This window comes from Micromesistius poutassou, assembly GCF_964030765.1.
Source record: "Micromesistius poutassou genome assembly, chromosome: 8".
In the NCBI taxonomy this organism is placed as follows: domain Eukaryota; kingdom Metazoa; phylum Chordata; class Actinopteri; order Gadiformes; family Gadidae; genus Micromesistius; species Micromesistius poutassou.
This window is the reverse complement of record NC_140278.1, coordinates 20,275,746-20,295,985: the sequence shown is the minus strand read 5'-3', so window position 1 is coordinate 20,295,985 and position 20,240 is coordinate 20,275,746. Positions and strand designations below refer to the sequence as shown.

The following is a 20,240-nucleotide window of genomic DNA, read 5'->3' as shown; positions in this document are numbered from 1 at the left end:
TGATCGTAGTCCAAAATACAAGAAGCAATTTCTAAGCAGGTAAACGAGGTAACCCACAGAACAACCGCATGGTAGATAAATCATCTCCTTGGACATGCTTGGCTGATGACATAGGACGAATAGGACGCTGTGATTGGTTGACGTTAAGGGGCGGGTCCTATACGTTCTAAGCAGGTAAACAAGGTAACCCACAGAACAACCGCATGGTAGATAAATAATCTCCTTGGACATGCTTGGCTGATGACATAGGACGAATAGGACGCTGTGATTGGTTGACGTTAAGGGGCGGGTCCACGTGGGACGAGGGGTGGACCTCGACGCGCCGAGCCTGCAGTGCCTGTTTGGGGGCTCAGCGCTCCGTTTCTCCGAGTAGGTGAAGAAGTGAAGAACCGTTTCGGAGTAGGAGAAGAAGTCAAGAACCACCCGGGAGTAGGAGAAGAACCATCTCTGAGTAGGAGAAGAATTTAAGAACCACCCGGGAGTGGGAGAAGAACCATCTGGGAGTAGGAGAAGAACCATCTGGGTCATGCTGACCGCGGTGAGTTTAAACAACACGTTCAGTGAGTGGAGCGCTGCGGGAGTTCGGGTCGTAGTTCGGGCTGTAGTTCGGGCTGTAGTTCGGGTTGTAGTTTAAAGGTCCGCTGTGTTAAAGGTCGGGACCAGAGCTGGTCAATGCTTGGTGAACTTGTCTCTGTTGTTCGTCTGGTTTAATATATAAATACAAATAATATTATATATATAATAAAATTAAAATTAAAATATTCACTGTCTGAGATAAACACATATGATCCATGATACTGGATACATTCTGCTTCGGTTTAAAACGTGTTGTGGGCTCGACCCTCCGTTTCATCATGATGTATCACTATGTTCACTATTATCGCCATCATCACTATGACTGTGTGTTCACACCGCACTTTGTCCCATTTCGCCTATTCGCGCGAATAGGCCTATTCGCGCCTATTTTTTTTTGCCTGGCAACGGTCATTCATGCCAATTCATTCTCATCAACCATGGCCGAGATGTGTGTCTGTACCTGTTGTGGAAGAGGGAGAGCCCGTCGTTTATGGGTTAATAATATAATCCGGAGGCGCACACCGCTTTGTGCCGTGATATTATATATATCGTATATGATATAGATATTTATATATTATATGTAGATATAGAGCGGGAGTCGCAAACGGCAACAATCACTTTCTCCTCCAAGCTGCGGTTCACTGAACGGTTGAACGGTGATTGGCTGTTTTACGTTACTTCACCCAGGGAGTGAACTGATTGGCTGTTACGTGACGTCACCCAGGGAGTGAACGCTGATTGGCTGTTTTACGTTCCTTCACCCACGTTACCCACAGGGAGTGAACGCTGATTGGCTGTTTCAACGCGAATGCCGCGAAGAAGTTGAAATATTTCAACTTCAGCCGAATTATTCGCGGCGCGCGCGAATAGGCGAAAAAAAAATTCGCCCGATTCGCGTCTCCACGTTCACTTAACATTGAAACGTGTCGCGGGGCGAAGTGCGGTGTGAACACACCTTGAGCACTAGTATCACCATCATCACTATGATCACTAGCCTCACCATCACCACTATGATCACTATTATCACTATGATCACTAAAACACTATTATCACCAACCACTAGGGATGTCCTGACACACCCCTTTCTCACTTCCGATATCGATACCGCAGCTTTGGCTATCTGCTGATACCGATATTGTGGTGGATAAACCGCATTTAACACTCAACCAAAATAAGAGAGTTCGGGAAGTATGAAAGATGAAGACTTTATTATCACTTGAACAAGTAAGAACAAGGCTGAGTTGGTTTGACCAAGAACCGAGGAGCCACTAATAGAGAAATGTACTCTTACATTTAATGATAATATGTATACATTGTCAAGTAAGGTTGATTCCAGGAGACAGGATGTACAGTATAAAGTCTATGGGCTGTTAGGGGATTAGCTGGAATGGGAGTTGAGGGCCTCTAGGGGATTACCAGGGAGGTGTGATGAGTTCATAAGAGGCCAAGAGTACAAGAGGTACATCAGCATATATGCGTGGTTTACTAATTACTTTTATATCTCTATATATATATACGTTACATGGCTCTAATGTAACCCTAACCCTAACCCTAACCCATCTCACCTAACCCAGTGTGGAGAAACATTGAGTGAACAGTACCTCTCTCCCCCAAGCACACACACCTGCAGGATTCCACCGTTATGGCTGCCGAGGTGAACGAGTACAGTGGGACTGACTGTGAGACTGACATGTTTAATGTATGGAGCTAGCGTGTTCCAAATATGGTGGAGGCCCCGGTTGCGGGCCAAGACGTACAGTACATCTCCATGTAAGGGAAGAGCACATGGGAGGAGGTGATGATGGCAGTGGCTCTTCAGTTCTTTGTCAAACCCACGCGGCTATGTTCTTACTCGCATCACGAGTAATAATAAAGTCTTTATCTTTCGTGCTTCGGTCTTCTCGAACTCTCTTATTTTGTTAAAGTGTTAAATGCGGTTTTATCTACCACACCCACTCCCAAATCTCTGCCCATATGCTTCTTTCTGCCCTTCCGTTATCCATACAGCATCTTCTCATCGTCCCATTCCTTCTCCTTATATGGAGATATACTGTACCCCTAACTCACTCTCTCCCATTCCATCCTCTGGGCCCGCAACCGGGCCATCACCATATTTAGAACACGCTACCTCCATACATTAAACATGTCAGTCTCGGGGGGGTCGCTACTTAGGCCACTGTACTCGTTCACCTCGGCAGCCATAATGGTGGCCTCCTGCAGCTGTGCTTGGGGGAGAGAGGTACTGTAGTGTTTAGTCAATGCTTCTCCACACTTATTAGATTCATATAGCGTATAGGCAAGATAATAAATTACATATTATCATTAAATGTAAGAGTACTCTTCTCCCATAATCACTATTATCACCATCATCATTATTATCACTATTATCACCATCATCACTATGATGACTAGTATCACCATCATCACTATGATCACTATTATCACTATCAGAAGCCGTTTTCACATATGTCCTCCGTCATTTCTCCGCATTTGTGGATCAGGAGGTTCGACCGTGAGGGTCATCAGTAGAATCTCCGGCTGGTTTAGGGGGGGCGGGCTTGCAAGGGGTGGTATATGACGTAGGGTCTCGGTTTGTTTTGGTTTGACCGCAGACAGCGCGGAGGCAGAACGGGCAGAACTCATCGCGATCATCTTAAATGTTGCTGCAGCGATGCGTCATATATTCTGTTGCACCCACAACATCTGCATCGATCGATGAAAGATTGGAGCATGAGTTAGAGACAAATAGAAGAAACGACGAACAAGAACGGCGTCACGAACGACTGCGTTACCGGAGGATGGCTTAATTTCACTTATTTTCATCTAACAGGGACAAATGTAGTTGATTTCTGTGTTTAACTGAGAAAACAGGGAGTGGAAGGACGGGACCCTATAATTTTCAGCTAACTGTTGTCCATAATAATTGTTATGAGAGTTAGCGCATGTGTGTCACAGTTGTGTCTGTGCAAACGTGTACTGTAAAGTTAGCAAAACTAAGAATAAAGTACCCAGCCTGTCAAGAATCGGTGGCCGCTTCATTCCGACCATGTTCCGACCTATAAGCACCACCGAGAGAACATCGGAGCTGGAGGGAACGTCTCCCCTGTGCTCCTCGACTACGGTCTGGGAGCCGACAGCAGGAAAGGTATAAGATAATAATAAAGAAAACATTTTCTATATACGCATGCAGCGGTGAATTCATGTATTGTAATTTATTGTATGATGTGTACTTTGAGGGTTATGAGACCTATCATTTAGCGTTCACCACGAATGACTCTGAAAAGCCGTGCCACATTTAAATATGTTTTAAACCATTCAGCAAACAAAAGGCAACAGGCTGATTATCGTTTAGGGTGCGGGTGCCACTCAATGACATACAAACGTAGACCCAAGCGCCATCAACACGCCCACTCAACTGGTGTGAAATGCCGACATTCCACTGCTCATAGAAGGCTGATTATCGTTTAGGGTGCGGGTGCCACTCAATAACATACAAACGTAGACACAAGCGTCATCAACACGCCCACTCAACTGGTGTGAAATGCCGACATTCTACTGCTCATTCACATAATTCACGTAATTAACATTTCCGCCTGCTAAAATACTACCTTAGGGGTAGTCCTTTTTCAGGAGGTCCAATGTCAGGATATGTCATTCACATATACGGCCCGTCGGGAGAATAGCGGGAGAATAGACGGTTGTACGTCCATATGTGAAAGCAGCTATGATCTCTTTGTTCAAAGGTGATAAGATAGTTTGCATTTGCATTGCCAGTGTAGCCATGAAGTCTGACACTGACACCATGCTGCTCTACTGACTCATTTGTTGTGTAGATTCCTTTCATTCCTCCTCTCTTGCTGTTTGGTCTTGCAGCCTTCACAGACATGTCCCTTGGTCTCTCCTGTCATGTCAATCAATCAATCTTTTGACTCTTTTCAGCTACCGATAAGGTTGTGTGTTCTGCAGCTTCAGGGGTTTTGTTAGCCTGTAAATCCAGACCCACATCTAGAAAGCTGTAGGGTCTGGCAATGAGTAATGAAAATGGCCCAACTCGAGGGGCGCCACCAAGCATGCATTTGAAAATAGCACTGCACACAATTGTATAACACTACGACCAATCAGAAGAATACAAGGGGTGACGTATCCAGACCAGCGGAGCTTACCAATAGAAAATACTCTTGCCGTATCCGGTCAGTAAAACAGCAATGCTTTTTGGCCCGCCTAAATCAGATACACCGATGTGATTGGTTAATGCTCTGACCAATGGTCAGTACCCATGGTCAGTACCCATGGTCAGTACCCGTGGTCTGTACCCATGGCCTGTACCCATGGTCTGTACCCATGGTTGGTAGTACCCATGGTCTGTACCTATGGTCTGTACCCATGGTCGGTAGTACCAATGGTCTGTACCAATGGTCTGTACCCATGGTCGGTAGTACCAATGGTCTGTACCAATGGTCTGTACCCATGGCCTGTACCCATGGTTGGTAGTACCCATGGTCTGTACCCATGGTTGGTAGTACCCATGGTTGGTAGTACCAATGGTCTGTACCCATGGTCTGTACCCATTCTACCCGTGGGGGCCAGGAGTGGAGGGGCACAAAGTTGGGTAGCGTAGTGGTTGACCAGGCTGGGCCACTTGGGAGTGGATATTTTACGATGGGAACCGGGCGTGTTGAAGATCTGACCCATCTGAAGATGTCCACCGACAGGCCATCATAAACACTGCTATAGCGGATCCAAATCCTCCAACCAATAAGGAATAAACCCATCTGAAGCTCTTCAGATGTGTCTGTTGTCGTCAGATATCTAACATGCACAGTTCTTTAGGAGAACCCAAATTTTTAACCCCATTATCGTTTTCCTGAGGGTCATGTTGAGGGAAGTAAAAAAACAGACAAATTGATTTGACGTAGCCAGAGATCTGCACTGGCTGCCGGCACTACGGAATAGCTAAAACGCTAACCTATGGGGGCAAGCTCTTTATCCGCTTTTTGGGCCTCTAAACACATTCAGAAAACCATTCCAAGATCTATGTAACACAAGTTTGTTCCTTACGAGACACCACCGTGCTTGTTTAACTCAAATAGCGTGGCGAAACAGTATAAACGTTGTGTTTTTGCATGGAGTCAATCACCTCAGATTACCCCGTTGACATATCCAGAAAGCCCTTACTAGCTGATAGCAGAAAGGATGCGCGCGGATGCACAGCCACTGTGGCTAGTGGCTGGGAGCGCATCCGTTCTGCTATCGGCTAGTGTAGATCTCTGGCTACGTCGAATCAATTTTCGTCTGTGTTTTTACTTCCCTCAACATGGACCCTCAGGAAAACGATAACGGGGTTAAAAATCGCCTTTTAAGCACAAAGAAGAGAATTCAATTAAGTAAGGTTTACCGAAGATTCAACAAATAAAAATAAACCAAGATGGTCCATGGAGCACCTAAAGTAGGCCTAGTTCTACACCGATGTTTAGGGGGTTCCTCCAGTCATTGGGGTTCTGTCTGTAGCAGAGACCGTGCAATGCATAAATTGGTCTCCGGATTAATGCAGCAATGTAATCAAGTGTTTAAGAGCATTTAAAATCAACATTTAAAATGACCAACGTCGTACAAATACAAAGAAAATACATCTCATTATGGGCGCAGCCATGTCTGTTTGCCGAGTCGTACGGTCAACCTTACTGAACTCGGTGGACTCTCAGACTCCCGAGATATTACGGCCAAAAGGGGGTCGTGCCTCGGTGAAATGCCGCAACTCGTGCGGACGGTGTACGAGGCATCTGGAACACACCATAACAAACACTAATGCCACTTTTCCACCGACAGTATCAGCTCGACTCGACTCAACTCGCCTTGACTCGACTCGGTTCCAGGCGCGTTTCCATCTAAAAAAGTACTTCTTCAATGTGGGCGGGTCGTAGAAAAGAACCTCTCCACCATGGGCGGGTCGTTAGGTTTTAATAGGTTAGGTTTTAATCACGGGAGACGCGATTCCCGGGAAATCTGAATCTGATCAAGACTATTTCCTGATTCCCGGGAAAGGTTATGATGGGACATAAAATAAAATAAAAAGCGCAATGACTGCGCGTCTATTGTTGTCATACGGTAACGTTGATGGAGGCGAAACTCGAGCCCTAGGAAAGGAACGACACTAAAACGAAACAGCGAAACGCTGATCCTCCGGAGCCGGTCCGTGGACTCCAGCCACGCCGGGGACACACAACCACGCCCGACACACACAACCACGAGCAGCCTAACTCTAGCCCCAGCAAAGGAGCGACATACACGGCGAAACGCTGATCAGTGTCCCCCTCGAGAGCGGGTTCGTGGACTCCAACCACGCCGGACACAACTTAACTTTGAGTGATTATTCCCATTTACAGCCACTGGCCAATCAGTTACCAGCAGCCTGTTTACGTCACACAAAAGTACCTACTCTGCTCGCTTGGAACCTCGACGGAGGTAGTACTAAAAAAAAGTACCCGGTACTAGGTACCAGGTACTTTTTTTGCCAATGGAAACGCAAAAAAGGCATGTCGAGTCGAGCTGGTACTGGCGGTGGAAAAGCGGCATAAGAAACTTGAACACAGAGAGACACTAGAATACACCAACCTTCTACAATTCTTAAGCTGGAGTCTGCTTGCATGGTGGTGAATGATTGCTGCTGACGTTATATGTACTGTTGTCTCCTGGTGCCTCTGTAGTGTACCAGCTGTGGCGGGGGGGCGGCAGCCACAGCCTGGTGTGTGGACTGTGGGGAGGCCCTGTGCCAGGTCTGCGTGGAGGCCCACAAGAGGGTGAAGATGACGCGCTCCCACCACATCCTGAACCAGCGCCCAGGTCAGTCCCGCTCGCACGGCCGCATTGACCTTCAATAGCATCCGGCTGCTAAAGCATGCGTGGCAAACCTCAACTGTGTCCCGCATCATTTTACATGACCATTGTTTTACCCTTGTCAACCACTATGTACTATCACAAGTACCGTGTGGTCCCTGTGTTCCAGTTCCTAAAGCTGCACTGCACTGCACTCAGAGTTCTTCCTGTTCTTCACCATGTGGAATCAGTTTGGTCACTCACATGGACCTCTGAAGATTAAGTCCCGCCTCTGAGGCTGCCGGTTCCCTCGGTCAAATGTCTCTCTCAAATGTCGCTTTTACTTCTTCGCCACCTACAGAGTTTATGTACGATCATTCAAAAACCCCACGTTAATCCCCATAGACATTTGACCGAGGGAACCGGCAGCCTCAGAGGCGGGACTTATTCTTCAGAGGTCTGTGGTGTATGATTTCATTGTTGATTGACAGCCTCAACTGGGTCACTCAACATGTTTGCATGTTAAGACTAAAGACTGTAGGCCAGGTTGAAACTGGTCCTGGTTTAAGAGCGCTGTTTGTCCTCACAGCGGACTTCCCCAGGTCGGACTCGACAGCCAGGTCCACCTACTGTCCCCTCCACCACAAGGAGGTTCTCCAGCTCTACTGCTTCACCTGTGACGTCCGCACCTGTCGCGACTGCCAGCTCATGGACCACCGCACCCACGAGTGCGTACCGATTCACTAACGGCATACAGCATGAAGAGCGTGCGGTGCAGGCGGTGTCTCTTGAGGTCTGACCCTTTGCTTCCTCCTCCCCCACACGCCCCCTCCAGCTTCCAGTTTGTCCACGAGGCGTACCAGAGCATCAGGAAGCAGATGTACGGTCTGTTGATACCCGTAGACAAGCACACGGACAAGGCCATGCAGAGCATCATGCTGATGAGCTCCAGGTGAGACCCGATCTCTGTGGACGGGGGACACTGCAGCGGATCACAGGCTGGAATGCTGTTAAACACACGTGGTTGAATCCCTATTGGAGAGGCGTTTTCGGCAGGGGTTAGGTAGAGCGGGTTGGCTGGGAACCAGAAGGTTGCTAGATCGATCCCCAGTTCCTCCTAGCGGAGTGTCGAGGTGTGACTGCTCCTGGGGAGATGGCTGTCGCCCTGCGTGGTTGACTCCGCCGTCGGGGTGTTGATGTGTGAATGATAGCGATAAAAGTGTCTGCTAAGTTCCCTAAATGTAAATGTCGAACAAGATATTTATGTTTACAATTGATATGATTGCTGACAAGGCCCTTAAAGTCCTACAATACAAGAGCAAACTACAGTATAGGACAAATGGGTGCATCCTCAATCAATACACATGTGTATTGATCCGGGGTTGAAATGGTTGAATTGTGTGGTGTGTGTGTGTGGTGTCGCTGGGAAGGTTTTGAACTGAAGATTTCTCCACCTACAGGTTGAAGGAGATACAATACAGCAAAGAGGAAATGAAGGTCTCCTTTCAAAGGCTCGTACAAAGCTTCTGCCTCCATTTCAAAGAGAGACTATCCCATCACTACGCTCAAGTGTCGGTAAGCGAAGCGTCTCGGTTGGATAAGATGACACCTCCTTAACCCTGCCAGGGAGAGACCCGATGTTACAGCAGCCACGTTGCGTCTGTTTCCAGGCCCTTTATACCTCTGAGGAGGAGGTCCTGAAGACCACGATGAAGGACCTGCTGGAGAAGGTGGAGGACTACACCGTACGGATCAAAAAGCTGGAGGACGACGCGGCGGACATCAAGACCCTGCTGGCCCGCAAAACGGAGGTAGCGCACACAATGAAACGCACACAATGCGCACACAATGAAACATACGCTAGATACTCTACCGCTCCAAAGGTTGGGGTCAGTTGGAATGTCCTTATTTTTTTAAAGAAAAGCACTGCTTTTTTTCCAATGAAGATGACATTCAATTGATCAGAAATACAGTCTAGACATTGTTCATGTGGTAAATGACGATTCTAGCTGGAAAAGGCTGCTTTTTAATGGAATATCTACATAGGTGTTCGTGGGCCCATTCCCAGCGACCATCGCTCCTGTGCTCTAATGGTACATTGTTCAGCTCATCGTGTTAAAAGGCGAATTGATGATGAGAAAACCCTCAGGCAATTATGTTGGCACAGCTGAAAGCTGTTGCATAAAGAGTTTTCATGGAAAACATGAAATTGTCTGGGTGACCTCAACCTTTTTGAACAGTAGTGTATGTATACAGTATATTGTTTACTGTTATACTATTTAGTCCTCTGCCTGACCTTTTGGATTCACCTTGGGCTGGTTTAAAGTGCAGCCCCCAGTCTCCTGGCCTGTATATCATCAGCAGAACACGCTCTCCTGCCCTGTATATCATGAGCAGAACATGCTCTCCTGGCCTGTATAACATGAGCCGAACACGCTCTGCACATCATGAGATGAACACGCTCTGCTCATCCTTCCAGATGAACGCTTGGTCAGAGTGGATTCTGAGCCAGGAAGTCGGTCCCCCTAAGACCATGACCAAGCCCACCCTCACCATCGACCACGCCGCCATCAAGTCCATCCTCTCCCTTGGTGAGTACAATCCCTGTCAGGGGAAGGTCAGAGGTTCAGGCGTTGTTGTTGTTGTGGTACCCTGGCGTCATAATGAGAGAGAGAGAGGTGTTGCCTGTGTCATGTGGTGGAGGACACGGCTGCAGTAGAAGAATGACACGGTGCAGGTCAACACGTGTTCTTGGAACCAGAATCCTCCTCATACCCACCCGCTCTCTCAGTATGTAACGATCAAACAGATAATCAGTACGTTACCAGTATGTTATACACATCAAACATACGTGTTCGTTGTCTGTCTCACTTTTTGACACGGTACTGACGGTGGGAAAGATGTGGGTCCTGGGACCAAAAGCTGCTCTGCACTTGGGTGTACATGAAAAACGTTAACATCTGGCTTAGGTTAGGACATACTGGGACTAGAATAGTCTTAAGAGTCGGGTACAAAAGATCCAGAAGATCCATCTAGGTTTTATGTTCCTTCGTCTTCCCCAAGAGAAGATGCTGCCAAGGACTGGCTGCAGACCCTGATGTCTGCTGGAGCCGCAGACCCTGATGTCTGCTGGAGCTGCAGTATCTCACGTGTTTATGTGTTGCTTGTTCTTTTGCCAGGTGTGCTTCGAGTGTCTCAGGTTCCTTTCGCGTGCAAGAAAATCGACCCTCAAGAATGGCTTTCCCGCAATTCTCCAAAGCCACCGGACGCCGTGGGTCTGACCGCTGGCCCCTGGCCCACCCTGGGCGCTTCGACCGCAACAACCTCCTTCTATCCCCCTCCTCGGCCCCACACGGCCCTCCCCCAAACCAGACCCCCCCCGCGCCCGGCTCCGCCCCAACGTTCAGTCAGTCACGCCTCAGTTCTGGGACCTGCCAGGTCTTCAGATCTGCCTGCCATTTTCCCTGGCCAATCAAATGTTAGATATGCTGCCCCCACCACACAGTCCTCATGGGAGCAGACCGGCCATCAGCAGACCAGCCAACAGCAGACCAGCCAACAGCAGACCAGCCAACAGCAGACCAACCAACAGCAGACCAGCCAACAGCAGACCAACCAACAGCAGACCAGCCAACAGCAGACCGGCCAACAGCAGACCAGCCAACAGCAGACCGGCCAACAGCAGACAAGCCAACAGCAGACCAGCCAACAGCAGACCAGCATTGTTGGATCGAGCCTTCAGAGCGCCAGCAATTATTATTCCGGGTCAGGCCATCATCAAAGCCAATCGCAAATAGGTCAAGCCGCCACCACCACCCAATGGTGGCTCCCCACAGGCCACCAGCCGCGGTACAGCCAGGCCCAGCCCGGTCACTCAGGAGTGAACTCTGACAGGTCCTCGGTGACACCAAAGGCCCAGCCTCTGCCTCCGAAGCCTTCCGCGGAACGCACACCGACGTCTGTGGCCAACCTCGTCCCCAATCCCGCCGCCCGCTGTGTCCTCCCCATCGGCACCAACTTCTACCCCATAATAACCTCCAGCAGCCTCTTTAAGGACATGACGGGCGGCGCGGTGGGCGTGCTGAACCAGGAGTTTATCATGTTGGGGGCGCCCATTGTGTCCCGCACGCCCACGTTGGTGCTGGACCAAAAGTCTGAAAACGGAGAGCAGCCGGCGCCGCCCCCGCCCCCGGGTCAGCGGCCGAAGGCTTCTTCTACGGACAGCTCTGTCCGTCCACGAGTCGCTCCGAGTGAAGCGCCGTCGTCGCCGTCGTCGCCAAAGGCATTACCTCTTCCCTCTGACGGTTTCCGCTGCATCCGCCCTCGGTCGGAAGTAAGAAGAAGCCGAAACCGTGACGTAGCGGAACTACGCGGTACTAAGGGCCCCAGTCCGCCGCCCCCGCCTCCGTCAAAGCAACAGTTGACTCAGAACCAGATCCAGCCGTCAGTCACCAAGGGCCCCAGTCCGCCGCCCCCCGCCCCGTCACCGCGGCCGAGCCCCGCCGACACCGCCGCCTCCTTCCGGGCGAACCAGGTCAAGGAGCAGAACCCCATTCTGTACCAGATCATCTTGGAATGTTTCGACGCCTTACCCTCTGACCCGGAGTGCAGTGAGCCCGGCCCGCCCTCTCCACAGGCCCCGCCGCCGCCGCCGCCGCCGCCGCCGCCGCCGCCACCGACCACCACCGGGACGGTGAAGGCCCTGGCCGACTCGGCCTGCGAGGTCTCGTCCAGCCAGGGGCCAGAGGAGCGTCTGCAGGCTCCCGACGTCCAGGAGAACGAGCCCAGCTCCACCGTGTCGGAGCCCCCCGAGGACATCTCCTCCAGTGTTCCCGAGCGGGCGTCGTCCCCCCGCAAGGACGGAGGGGAGCCCTCGGACACCAAGGACCGAAGAAAACCGCCGACGTACTCGGGCGTGGGAACGCCGGGTACTCAGGGAACGACCCCCGCCTCGGCCGCCTCACCCGCCTCCTCCCCGCTGAGCGAGGACGCGGCCCCGGAGCCCCGCGGCCCGCATCGTGGAGCAGGCTGCACGCCGGCGGCGGGGGCTTCACCGGAGGCCAGGCCTGAGTCTCCAGAGGCGGAGCTCCTGGACGCTCCACAGCCGCTCGGGGAGGAGGCGAGGGAGGAGCCGAGGGAGGAGCCGAGGGAGGAACCGAGGGAGGAACCGAGGGAGGAGCCGAGGGAGGAGCCGAGGGAGGAACCGAGGGAGGAGCCGAGGGAGGAACCGAGGGAGGAACCGAGGGAGGAGCCAAGGGAGGAGCCGAGGGAGGAACCGAGGGAGGAGCGGAGGGAGGAGCGGAGGGAGGAGCGGAGGGAGGAGCGGAGCAGGGCCATCAAGGTGGAGGTCTGCGGTCGGGCGTTGGCGGCGGGGAGCCCCTGCAGTCTGTCGCCGGTGGTGTCTCTGTACCGTCTGCCGCTGTCCTCGGGCGCTCCGGGCCGCCCGCCGCCCCGCTACCTGCTCCACGTCGCAGACACGCCGGAGGAGATGTACCTGGAGGAGCTGATGGAGGACGACCCGGTAGGAGACGTTCTGATCTGTCCACGTTCTGATCCGTCCCCCACTAGCCCCCCTCTGTGGCCCAGTATGGTACGACCCACTAGCCCCCCTTTGTGGCCCAGTATGGTACGACCCACTAGCCCCCCTTTGTGGCCCAGTATGGTACGACCCACTAGCCCCCCTTTGTGGCCCATTATGGTACGACCCACTAGCCCCCCTTTGTGGCCCAGTATGGTACGACCCACTAGCCCCCCTTTGTGGCCCAGTATGGTACGACCCACAGACAGCCCAAGGTACCAAGCAATCTAACCGAGTTCCTTCTGCGTTTCAGTCCCACGACGAGGAGCCCGACGCCTACCTCCAGCCTCTGTCGGGGCCCCCGTCCCCCGAGGACCTCCAGTCTCCTGAGGGCCTCGAGCCTCTGTCGGGGCCCCCGTCCCCTGAGGGCTTCCAGCCTCCGTCGGGGCCCCCGTCCCCTGAGGGCCTGGAGCCTCTGTCGGGGCCCCCGTCCCCTGAGGGCCCCCAGGCTCCTGAGGGCCTCGAGCCTCTGTCGGGGCCCGGGGCCCCTCCCCAGGCAGTCCCCTGCGCGTGCTGCCGGGGCCCGTCCTGCGACGCCGCCTGTAGCCGGTGCGAGCGCAGCTTCCACAGCGCCTGCCACGTCCCCCCCGGGGTCCAGCCCAGGTGAGAGCGCCCTCTGTCTGCCTGGAGGTCTTGTGTCCCCGTCAGAGGGGCCCGCCGCCATCCAGAGCCGTCTGGAGCCGTCCAGAGCCGTCTGGTTCCATTTTTATTTTTTATTTATTTATTATATATTATATTTATTATATATTATTATTATTTTTATTTTTATTTTAGGGTAGCTATTGTTATCACACATTCAATCATTCAATCAATTCGAACAACGTTAACATTACATTTTTTTTTTTTTTGATATTTTATTTATTTGGCGACCCAATTAAAATGTGGGTCATGAGCCGGTCCCCACTTCACCGTACTGGGGGGGTGGTCGGTTGAGTGGGCGGCATCATCCAAATTATTTGAGGGTGAACCTGAATGCACCTGCATGTATGGGACGAAGGGAGTGAGACCACCAATGGTGGTCTGCTCCTCTGATCCTAGGTCCACCATGGTCTGGTCTCTGAGCCTAGGTCCACCATGGTCTGGTCTCTGAGCCTAGGTCCACCATGGTCTGGTCTCTGATCCTAGGGCCACCATGGTCTGGTCTCTGATCCTAGGTCCACCATGGTCTGGTCTCTGATCCTAGGTCCACCATGGTCTGGTCTCTGATCCTAGGTCCACCATGGTCTGGTCTCTGATCCTAGGTCCACCATGGTCTGGTCTCTGATCCTAGGTCCACCATGGTCTGGTCTCTGATCCTAGGTCCACCATGGTCTGGTCTCTGATCCTAGGTCCACCATGGTCTGGTCTCTGATCCTAGGTCCACCATGGTCTGGTCTCTGATCCTAGGTCCACCATGGTCTGGTCTCTGATCCTAGGTCCACCATGGTCTGGTCTCTGATCCTAGGTCCACCATGGTCTGGTCTCAATCCCATGTTTTAGTCGTTTTTGAATTGGTTTGTTTGATTCCAAATGGTGTAGTCCACGTTCCCCATCTCACCGGTTCTGCTGGTTCTGATTGTAGACCGGATTGGGTTTGCTCGGTGTGCCAGGACCTGTCGGACCCCAGAGACCCCTACATCTCAGAGAGGACCTACGCGCCCTGCCTCAGCCTGCTGGACCAGCGGGTATGAAGCACCGCACACGATACCGGAACATAGAACCACACACTGGCTCTGGTCCTAGAACCACACACTGGCTCTGGTCCTAGAACCACACACACACTCTGGTCCTAGAACCACACACACACTCTGGTCCTAGAACCACACACACACTCTGGTCCTAGAACCACACACACACTCTGGTCCTAGAACCACACACTCTGGTCCTAGAACCACACACTGGCTCTGGTCCTAGAACCACACACACACTCTGGTCCTAGAACCACACACACACTCTGGTCCTAGAACCACACACACACTCTGGTCCTAGAACCACACACTCTGGTCCTAGAACCACACACACACTCTGGTCCTAGAACCACACACACACTCTGGTCCTAGAACCACACACTCTGGTCCTAGAACCACACACACACTCTGGTCCTAGAACCACACACACACTCTGGTCCTAGAACCACACACTGGCTCTGCTAGTGTGTGTACACATGAGGGTCATGTTGTGTACATGAGGCTCACGTTGTGTAGACATGAGGCTCAGGTTGTGTACATGAGGCTCACGTTGTGTAGACATGAGGCTCACGTTGTGTACATGAGGCTCAGGTTGTGTACATGAGGCTCACGTTGTGTACATGAGGCTCAGGTTGTGTACATGAGGCTCACGTTGTGTACATGAGGCTCAGGTTGTGTAGACATGAGGCTCAGGTTGTGTACATGAGGCTCAGGTTGTGTAGACATGAGGCTCACGTTGTGTACATGAGGCTCAGGTTGTGTACATGAGGCTCAGGTTGTGTAGACATGAGGCTCAGGTTGTGTACATGAGGCTCAGGTTGTGTACATGAGGCTCAGGTTGTGTACATGAGGCTCACGTTGTGTAGATGTGAGGTTCATGTTGTGTACATGAGGCTCAGGTTGTGTACATGAGGCTCAGGTTGTGTACATGAGGCTCAGGTTGTGTACATGAGGCTCACGTTGTGTAGATGTGAGGTTCACGTTGTGTACATGAGGCTGATGTTGCTCCTCTCCCAACAGAAGTGTGAAAGCGCGCTGCTGTCCCTGCTCTGCCGGCTGGGAAACCCCACAGAGGTATGCTAACACTTCTGTATCTGACCAGCGGCCAAGAGAAACTAAACCGTTCCTTTTATAACGATCCGGGAACTGCAACACCAGGCAAATAGGATTTGTACTTGATAAAGTACTTACTGACGATTATGGTAGTGAGAGGAGACAGTAGTGTGTGCACAGGTCTGAGTGTGAGCGTGTTCCTCAGGCTCTGGGTCGGCTCCAGAAGCGCCTCTGTCACGGGAAGCGGCCTCCGTACAGAACCGCCTTAGAGCTCATCACCGACCTGCAGCTGGCCGTGGACCTCCACTCCCCCACAGAGGTAACCCTCACCCCGCTCACCCCCCTCACCCCCCCACCTCCCCCACAGAGGTAACCCTCACCCCCCTCACCCCCCCACAGAGGTAACCCCCACCCCCCTCACCCCCTCACCTCACCCACAGAGGTAACCCTCATTCCCTCACCCCCTCACCCCCACACCCCCTCCACTCCCCCACAGAGGTAACCCTCACCCTACTCACCCCCTCACCCCCTCACCCACCTCACCCCCTCCACTCCCCCACAGAGGTAACCCTCACCCCCCCTCCAGCCCTCCCTCCCTCCCCTCCCTCCCTTACCTCCCCCCCAGCCCTCCCACCCTCACCTCCCCTCCAGCCCTCCCTCCCTCCCTCCCTCCCTCCCCTCCCTCCCTCACCTCCCCTCCAGCCCTCCCACCCTCACCTCCCCTCCAGCCCTCCCACCCTCACCTCCCCCCCAGCCCTCCCACCCTCACCTCCCCTCCAGCCCTCCCACCCTCACCTCCCCTCCAGCCCTCCCTCCCCTCCCTCCCCTCCCCTCCAGCCCTCCCCTCCCTCCCAGCCCTCCGCCCCCTGAGGGACGGCTGGCTGGGGTGACGGGGGGCCTCTGCTGGTGTCTCCCCCTCACCGCCGCGTCTCCCCCTCTAGGGCGGAGCGCCCAGCCTGTGGGAGGGGCTCCAGCTGACGGCTCTGCTGGGCGTTGACCCCGACCCCTCCCTGAGGGACCGGCCAGCCACGCCCCCTGGAGACCCGGGGCCCGGTCCGGACGGGGGCCCAGAGGAGAAGGTTTTACGTCCCAAAAAGAGGTTGAGCGTCCCGGGGAAGGACCGCAACGCCCACGGCTCACGGCCCACCAAGAAGAAGAGGAGGAAGTAGAGGGCCGCAGGCCAGGGGCCCCTAAGGGTCTGAGACCAGGGGCCCCTAAGGGTCTGAGACCAGGGGCCTCTAGAGGGTCTGGAGGACCAGGGGCCCCTAAGGGTCTGAGGTGAGGACCAGGGACCCTCTAGAGGGTCTGAGGACCCTTAGGGGCCCCTGGTCCTCTGACCCTTAGGTGCCCCTGGTCCTCACCTCAGACCCTTAGGGGCCCCTGGTCCTCCAGACCCTCTAGGGGCCCCTGGTCCTGGGGCCCAGGGGCCCCTAGAGGCTCTGAGGACCAGGGGCCCCTAGAGGGTCTGGAGGACCAGGGGCCTCTAAATTGTCTGAGACCAGGGGCCCCTAGATGGCCTCTATGAACAGTCACTATGTTCATTAGAAGGGCCTTTCCATTCCCTTGTCCATGTGCCTCAAAACTCAGATCAAACGTGTGCCTTCCTTGAGTTCTCTTCATGGTCATTGTGAGGGCTGTTTTGCACAGCCCTTAGTGACTTGTTTACATTCCTTCTGACACACTAACTGATGTTTGTTGTTTTTCGATGGGCAAAGAATCTAAACCTGAGCCTAGAGGTGTGGGTGTGGGGGAAGTCTTAAAAGTGGATCAACGGTGGCTTCTGCTTTTGGCTGTCCGGCTTTTCAAGATCTCCTCATTGCGTGCGTTTGCAAAGTTGTTTTGTGGGAAGTGATCAGACCACTCCTCTGCTGTCTTAAAGGGTAAATCGTTCAGGGAACTGTTCCATTTTCAACGCCTGTTTTCATCAAATAAATATATTTATTTTATACAAAATCGGATGTGTCTCATTGTTTCACTTTTGATATAAAATGGTGTCTGCTCACTTCCTGCAGACTTAAGCACATTGTTTCACATATCTACAGTAAAGTAATTTACCTCCATGACCAGGATACATTGCAGATGAGATCGTCAAGTCAATTTTATTTGCATTGCACTAATTCACAGTGGCCTACATGACATCTCTCACCTTAAGGAGCAAGGTAGACATCTTCAGGGTACCATCAAGGACCAGGGTACCATCTGGGGCCCATCAGGGGTACCATTAGGGTACGACCAGGGTACCATCAGGGTAACATCAGGGTACTACACGTAGACCCGTGGACTGAAAGGCAGTGGCTATCCACGGCCAGCAGGGGGCAGTAGAGTAGTACGGTAACCTTCCGAGTTTGGTAGAATTTGTGGGGATGTTTAGGTTCTGCTTCAGTATGCACTCTTTTGTTTGAGATGACAGGACTGGCTCAACTGCATTCATGTATAAATATATTAAAATCAACACAAATAATGTCTTCCTTTTACTCAGGACATCAAAGATGTACTCGTTTGTATTTGGTGTTAGGAGTCTTTCATTTCAAGCCTCCAGAAAATGGCCATCACTCTGTTTGCATTGGAGTTTCTCTGGGCTTGTTACATCATTTGTAACTTTTGTACTTTCAGGAGTTTATGTTCTGACCTTAGTTCCTGTTAACTTGGTTACAGGTGAACAGGGCCACTACGCTTTGAACACTAACATCAGACTAGTTCAAAGGAGATGTTGTGTGGGTGTGGGGATGAGACAACCAGGTTGGGAAATACTGGTCTCACGTTCCACAGGGAAGCACCAATAGGTTAACAGTCGGTCAATTCAGAATCTCTTCATATTTGCAAAGTTTCATAATTAAAGGACAAGGTCTTGTGAATGCGCATGTGTTCCAGGAAGTGCATTTTAACGAGCGTGACCGTCCCTCCGGGGCTGAGGGCGAACCCGCTTCTCAAAACGCTTCTTCGAAAGACCGCAGACTTTCCTCAAAGAAGTTTGAGATGACGCGTTGACGCACCATGTCATCCATCATCTCCAGGATGATGTCATCTTTACGTCTGGACCAATGTTCAATAGACGACTGTCCACTTTAGGATGGGAAACGTATAAATTATTCAGTGATAAAACACTACAAGTAATTCATAATGGTTCTCATGTATCAAAACGAACAATACTTTGATGCTCTAATGGTCCCTTGATGGCTAGCAGGGAAATTACGCCTCTCAAAAAGATATGTGGTGTTGTAAAAGGTTTAGGTTACTGTGGAATATGGTGTTATTAATTCCTGGAATGCTAATTACTTTGAATGAATTACACGCTAAGTTCTGTACCTAAGCTAAGTACCCGGTGCTTGTATCAAGTACATTTGACATCTCTGGTGGAACTGAGGTAAAGTATTGCTGGTCCTTAAACCACCGTGCTGTACCTGACTGTTGACTATCTTGATGATGTAAGGTCATCTCTTGGGTTCTGATTACAGCGACCTCCGTAAGATGGGGATGAATTATGGATGACGCGCTATGGGACACACCACTGTGTGGATGATGGCCTGACGGCCGTTTACAAAGAAGAAGAAGAACTGGGTCAGAATGGGAACACAGGCCGAGATAGAAATCAGACGTCAGACGAACTACGAACCAATGTTTCATTTGTATACTTCGTATCAATATATGACTGCATGTATGTATGTATGTATGTACTCATGCAGTATGTATGTATGTACGTATACACTCATTACTGATACTCTAATGATCTCTCCTTCCACTTTGTGGTTTCTCTACTGCCGCTCTGTTGGTGTCTGCTGCTGTGAACTAGTTGGTCCATTCAGCCTTGTCTTGAATTGTTCTCTCTTCAGGCCTTGTCTTTCTCTGTGACTTCCAGGGATTCCAGAAAGAGTCTGAATTCAGGCAGTTACTGAATGTGTTTGTACTTCTTGGATGTGAAGAATGTCTTCTTGTATTGTTGGGCATTTGATGGTTGAGGGTTGAGAATTGACGGCCAAAGGACCCAAACTTATCATCTCCGCATTCAAAATGCAGTGTGTCACAGAAGTCCATCTTGGGTAGTGAAGTGAAGACTAGAATTTGGGCCGTTTGACGTTGACCTTGTCACCGTGCTTTTAAAAGTGTTCGCTGTGACTAGAACATATTTATTCTTGGGTTAATTTTTCAAATAAAGTCAGCAAAACATGGAAACGGTTACTATTGCAATTTTATTTTTAAATACACGCACTCTGAAACAAGCCACAGTTGACATCAGTGAGCTACGGCCGTGAATAAACCTCCATTCTTTATCCCCTTACTAACACATCCACCGGCTGCTTCTGCTAAAAACATGCCTCAAATGACCTCATGAAATGAAAGTATAATATCCATATTTACTGAAAACATCCCCATAGTACATAGTTATATTCAGGAGTTAAGATGGCTCAAAGGTGGAGCTCTGAATGCGTGCTGAAGATCAGTCTTGTGTTCCTACTCCATCACCACGGACAACACAACACTGAGCACCAACATTGGGTTGAGGCTGCAAACTAATCGGCCGATAGCCCTGTTGACAAAGGTGTAGGCCCACACCC

The 20,240-nt window shown here is 51.5% G+C and overlaps 1 protein-coding gene across 1 annotated transcript; it reads left to right on the top strand.

Moving 5' to 3' along the window:
• Positions 1-387: 387 nt before the first annotated feature.
• On the top strand, positions 388-16,856 carry LOC311351352 (uncharacterized protein; the record flags this gene model as incomplete). The annotated part of the gene is made up of 13 exons (XM_084471472.1): positions 388-538; positions 7,281-7,416; positions 7,979-8,117; positions 8,225-8,341; positions 8,850-8,964; positions 9,060-9,200; positions 9,869-9,980; positions 10,569-12,910; positions 13,221-13,570; positions 14,529-14,631; positions 15,655-15,708; positions 15,893-16,006; positions 16,629-16,856. Exons 1-13 carry the CDS (start codon positions 527-529, stop codon positions 16,854-16,856), a joined length of 3,963 nt encoding a protein of 1,320 aa, XP_084327598.1. The 5' UTR covers positions 388-526.
• Positions 16,857-20,240: the final 3,384 nt, after the last annotated feature.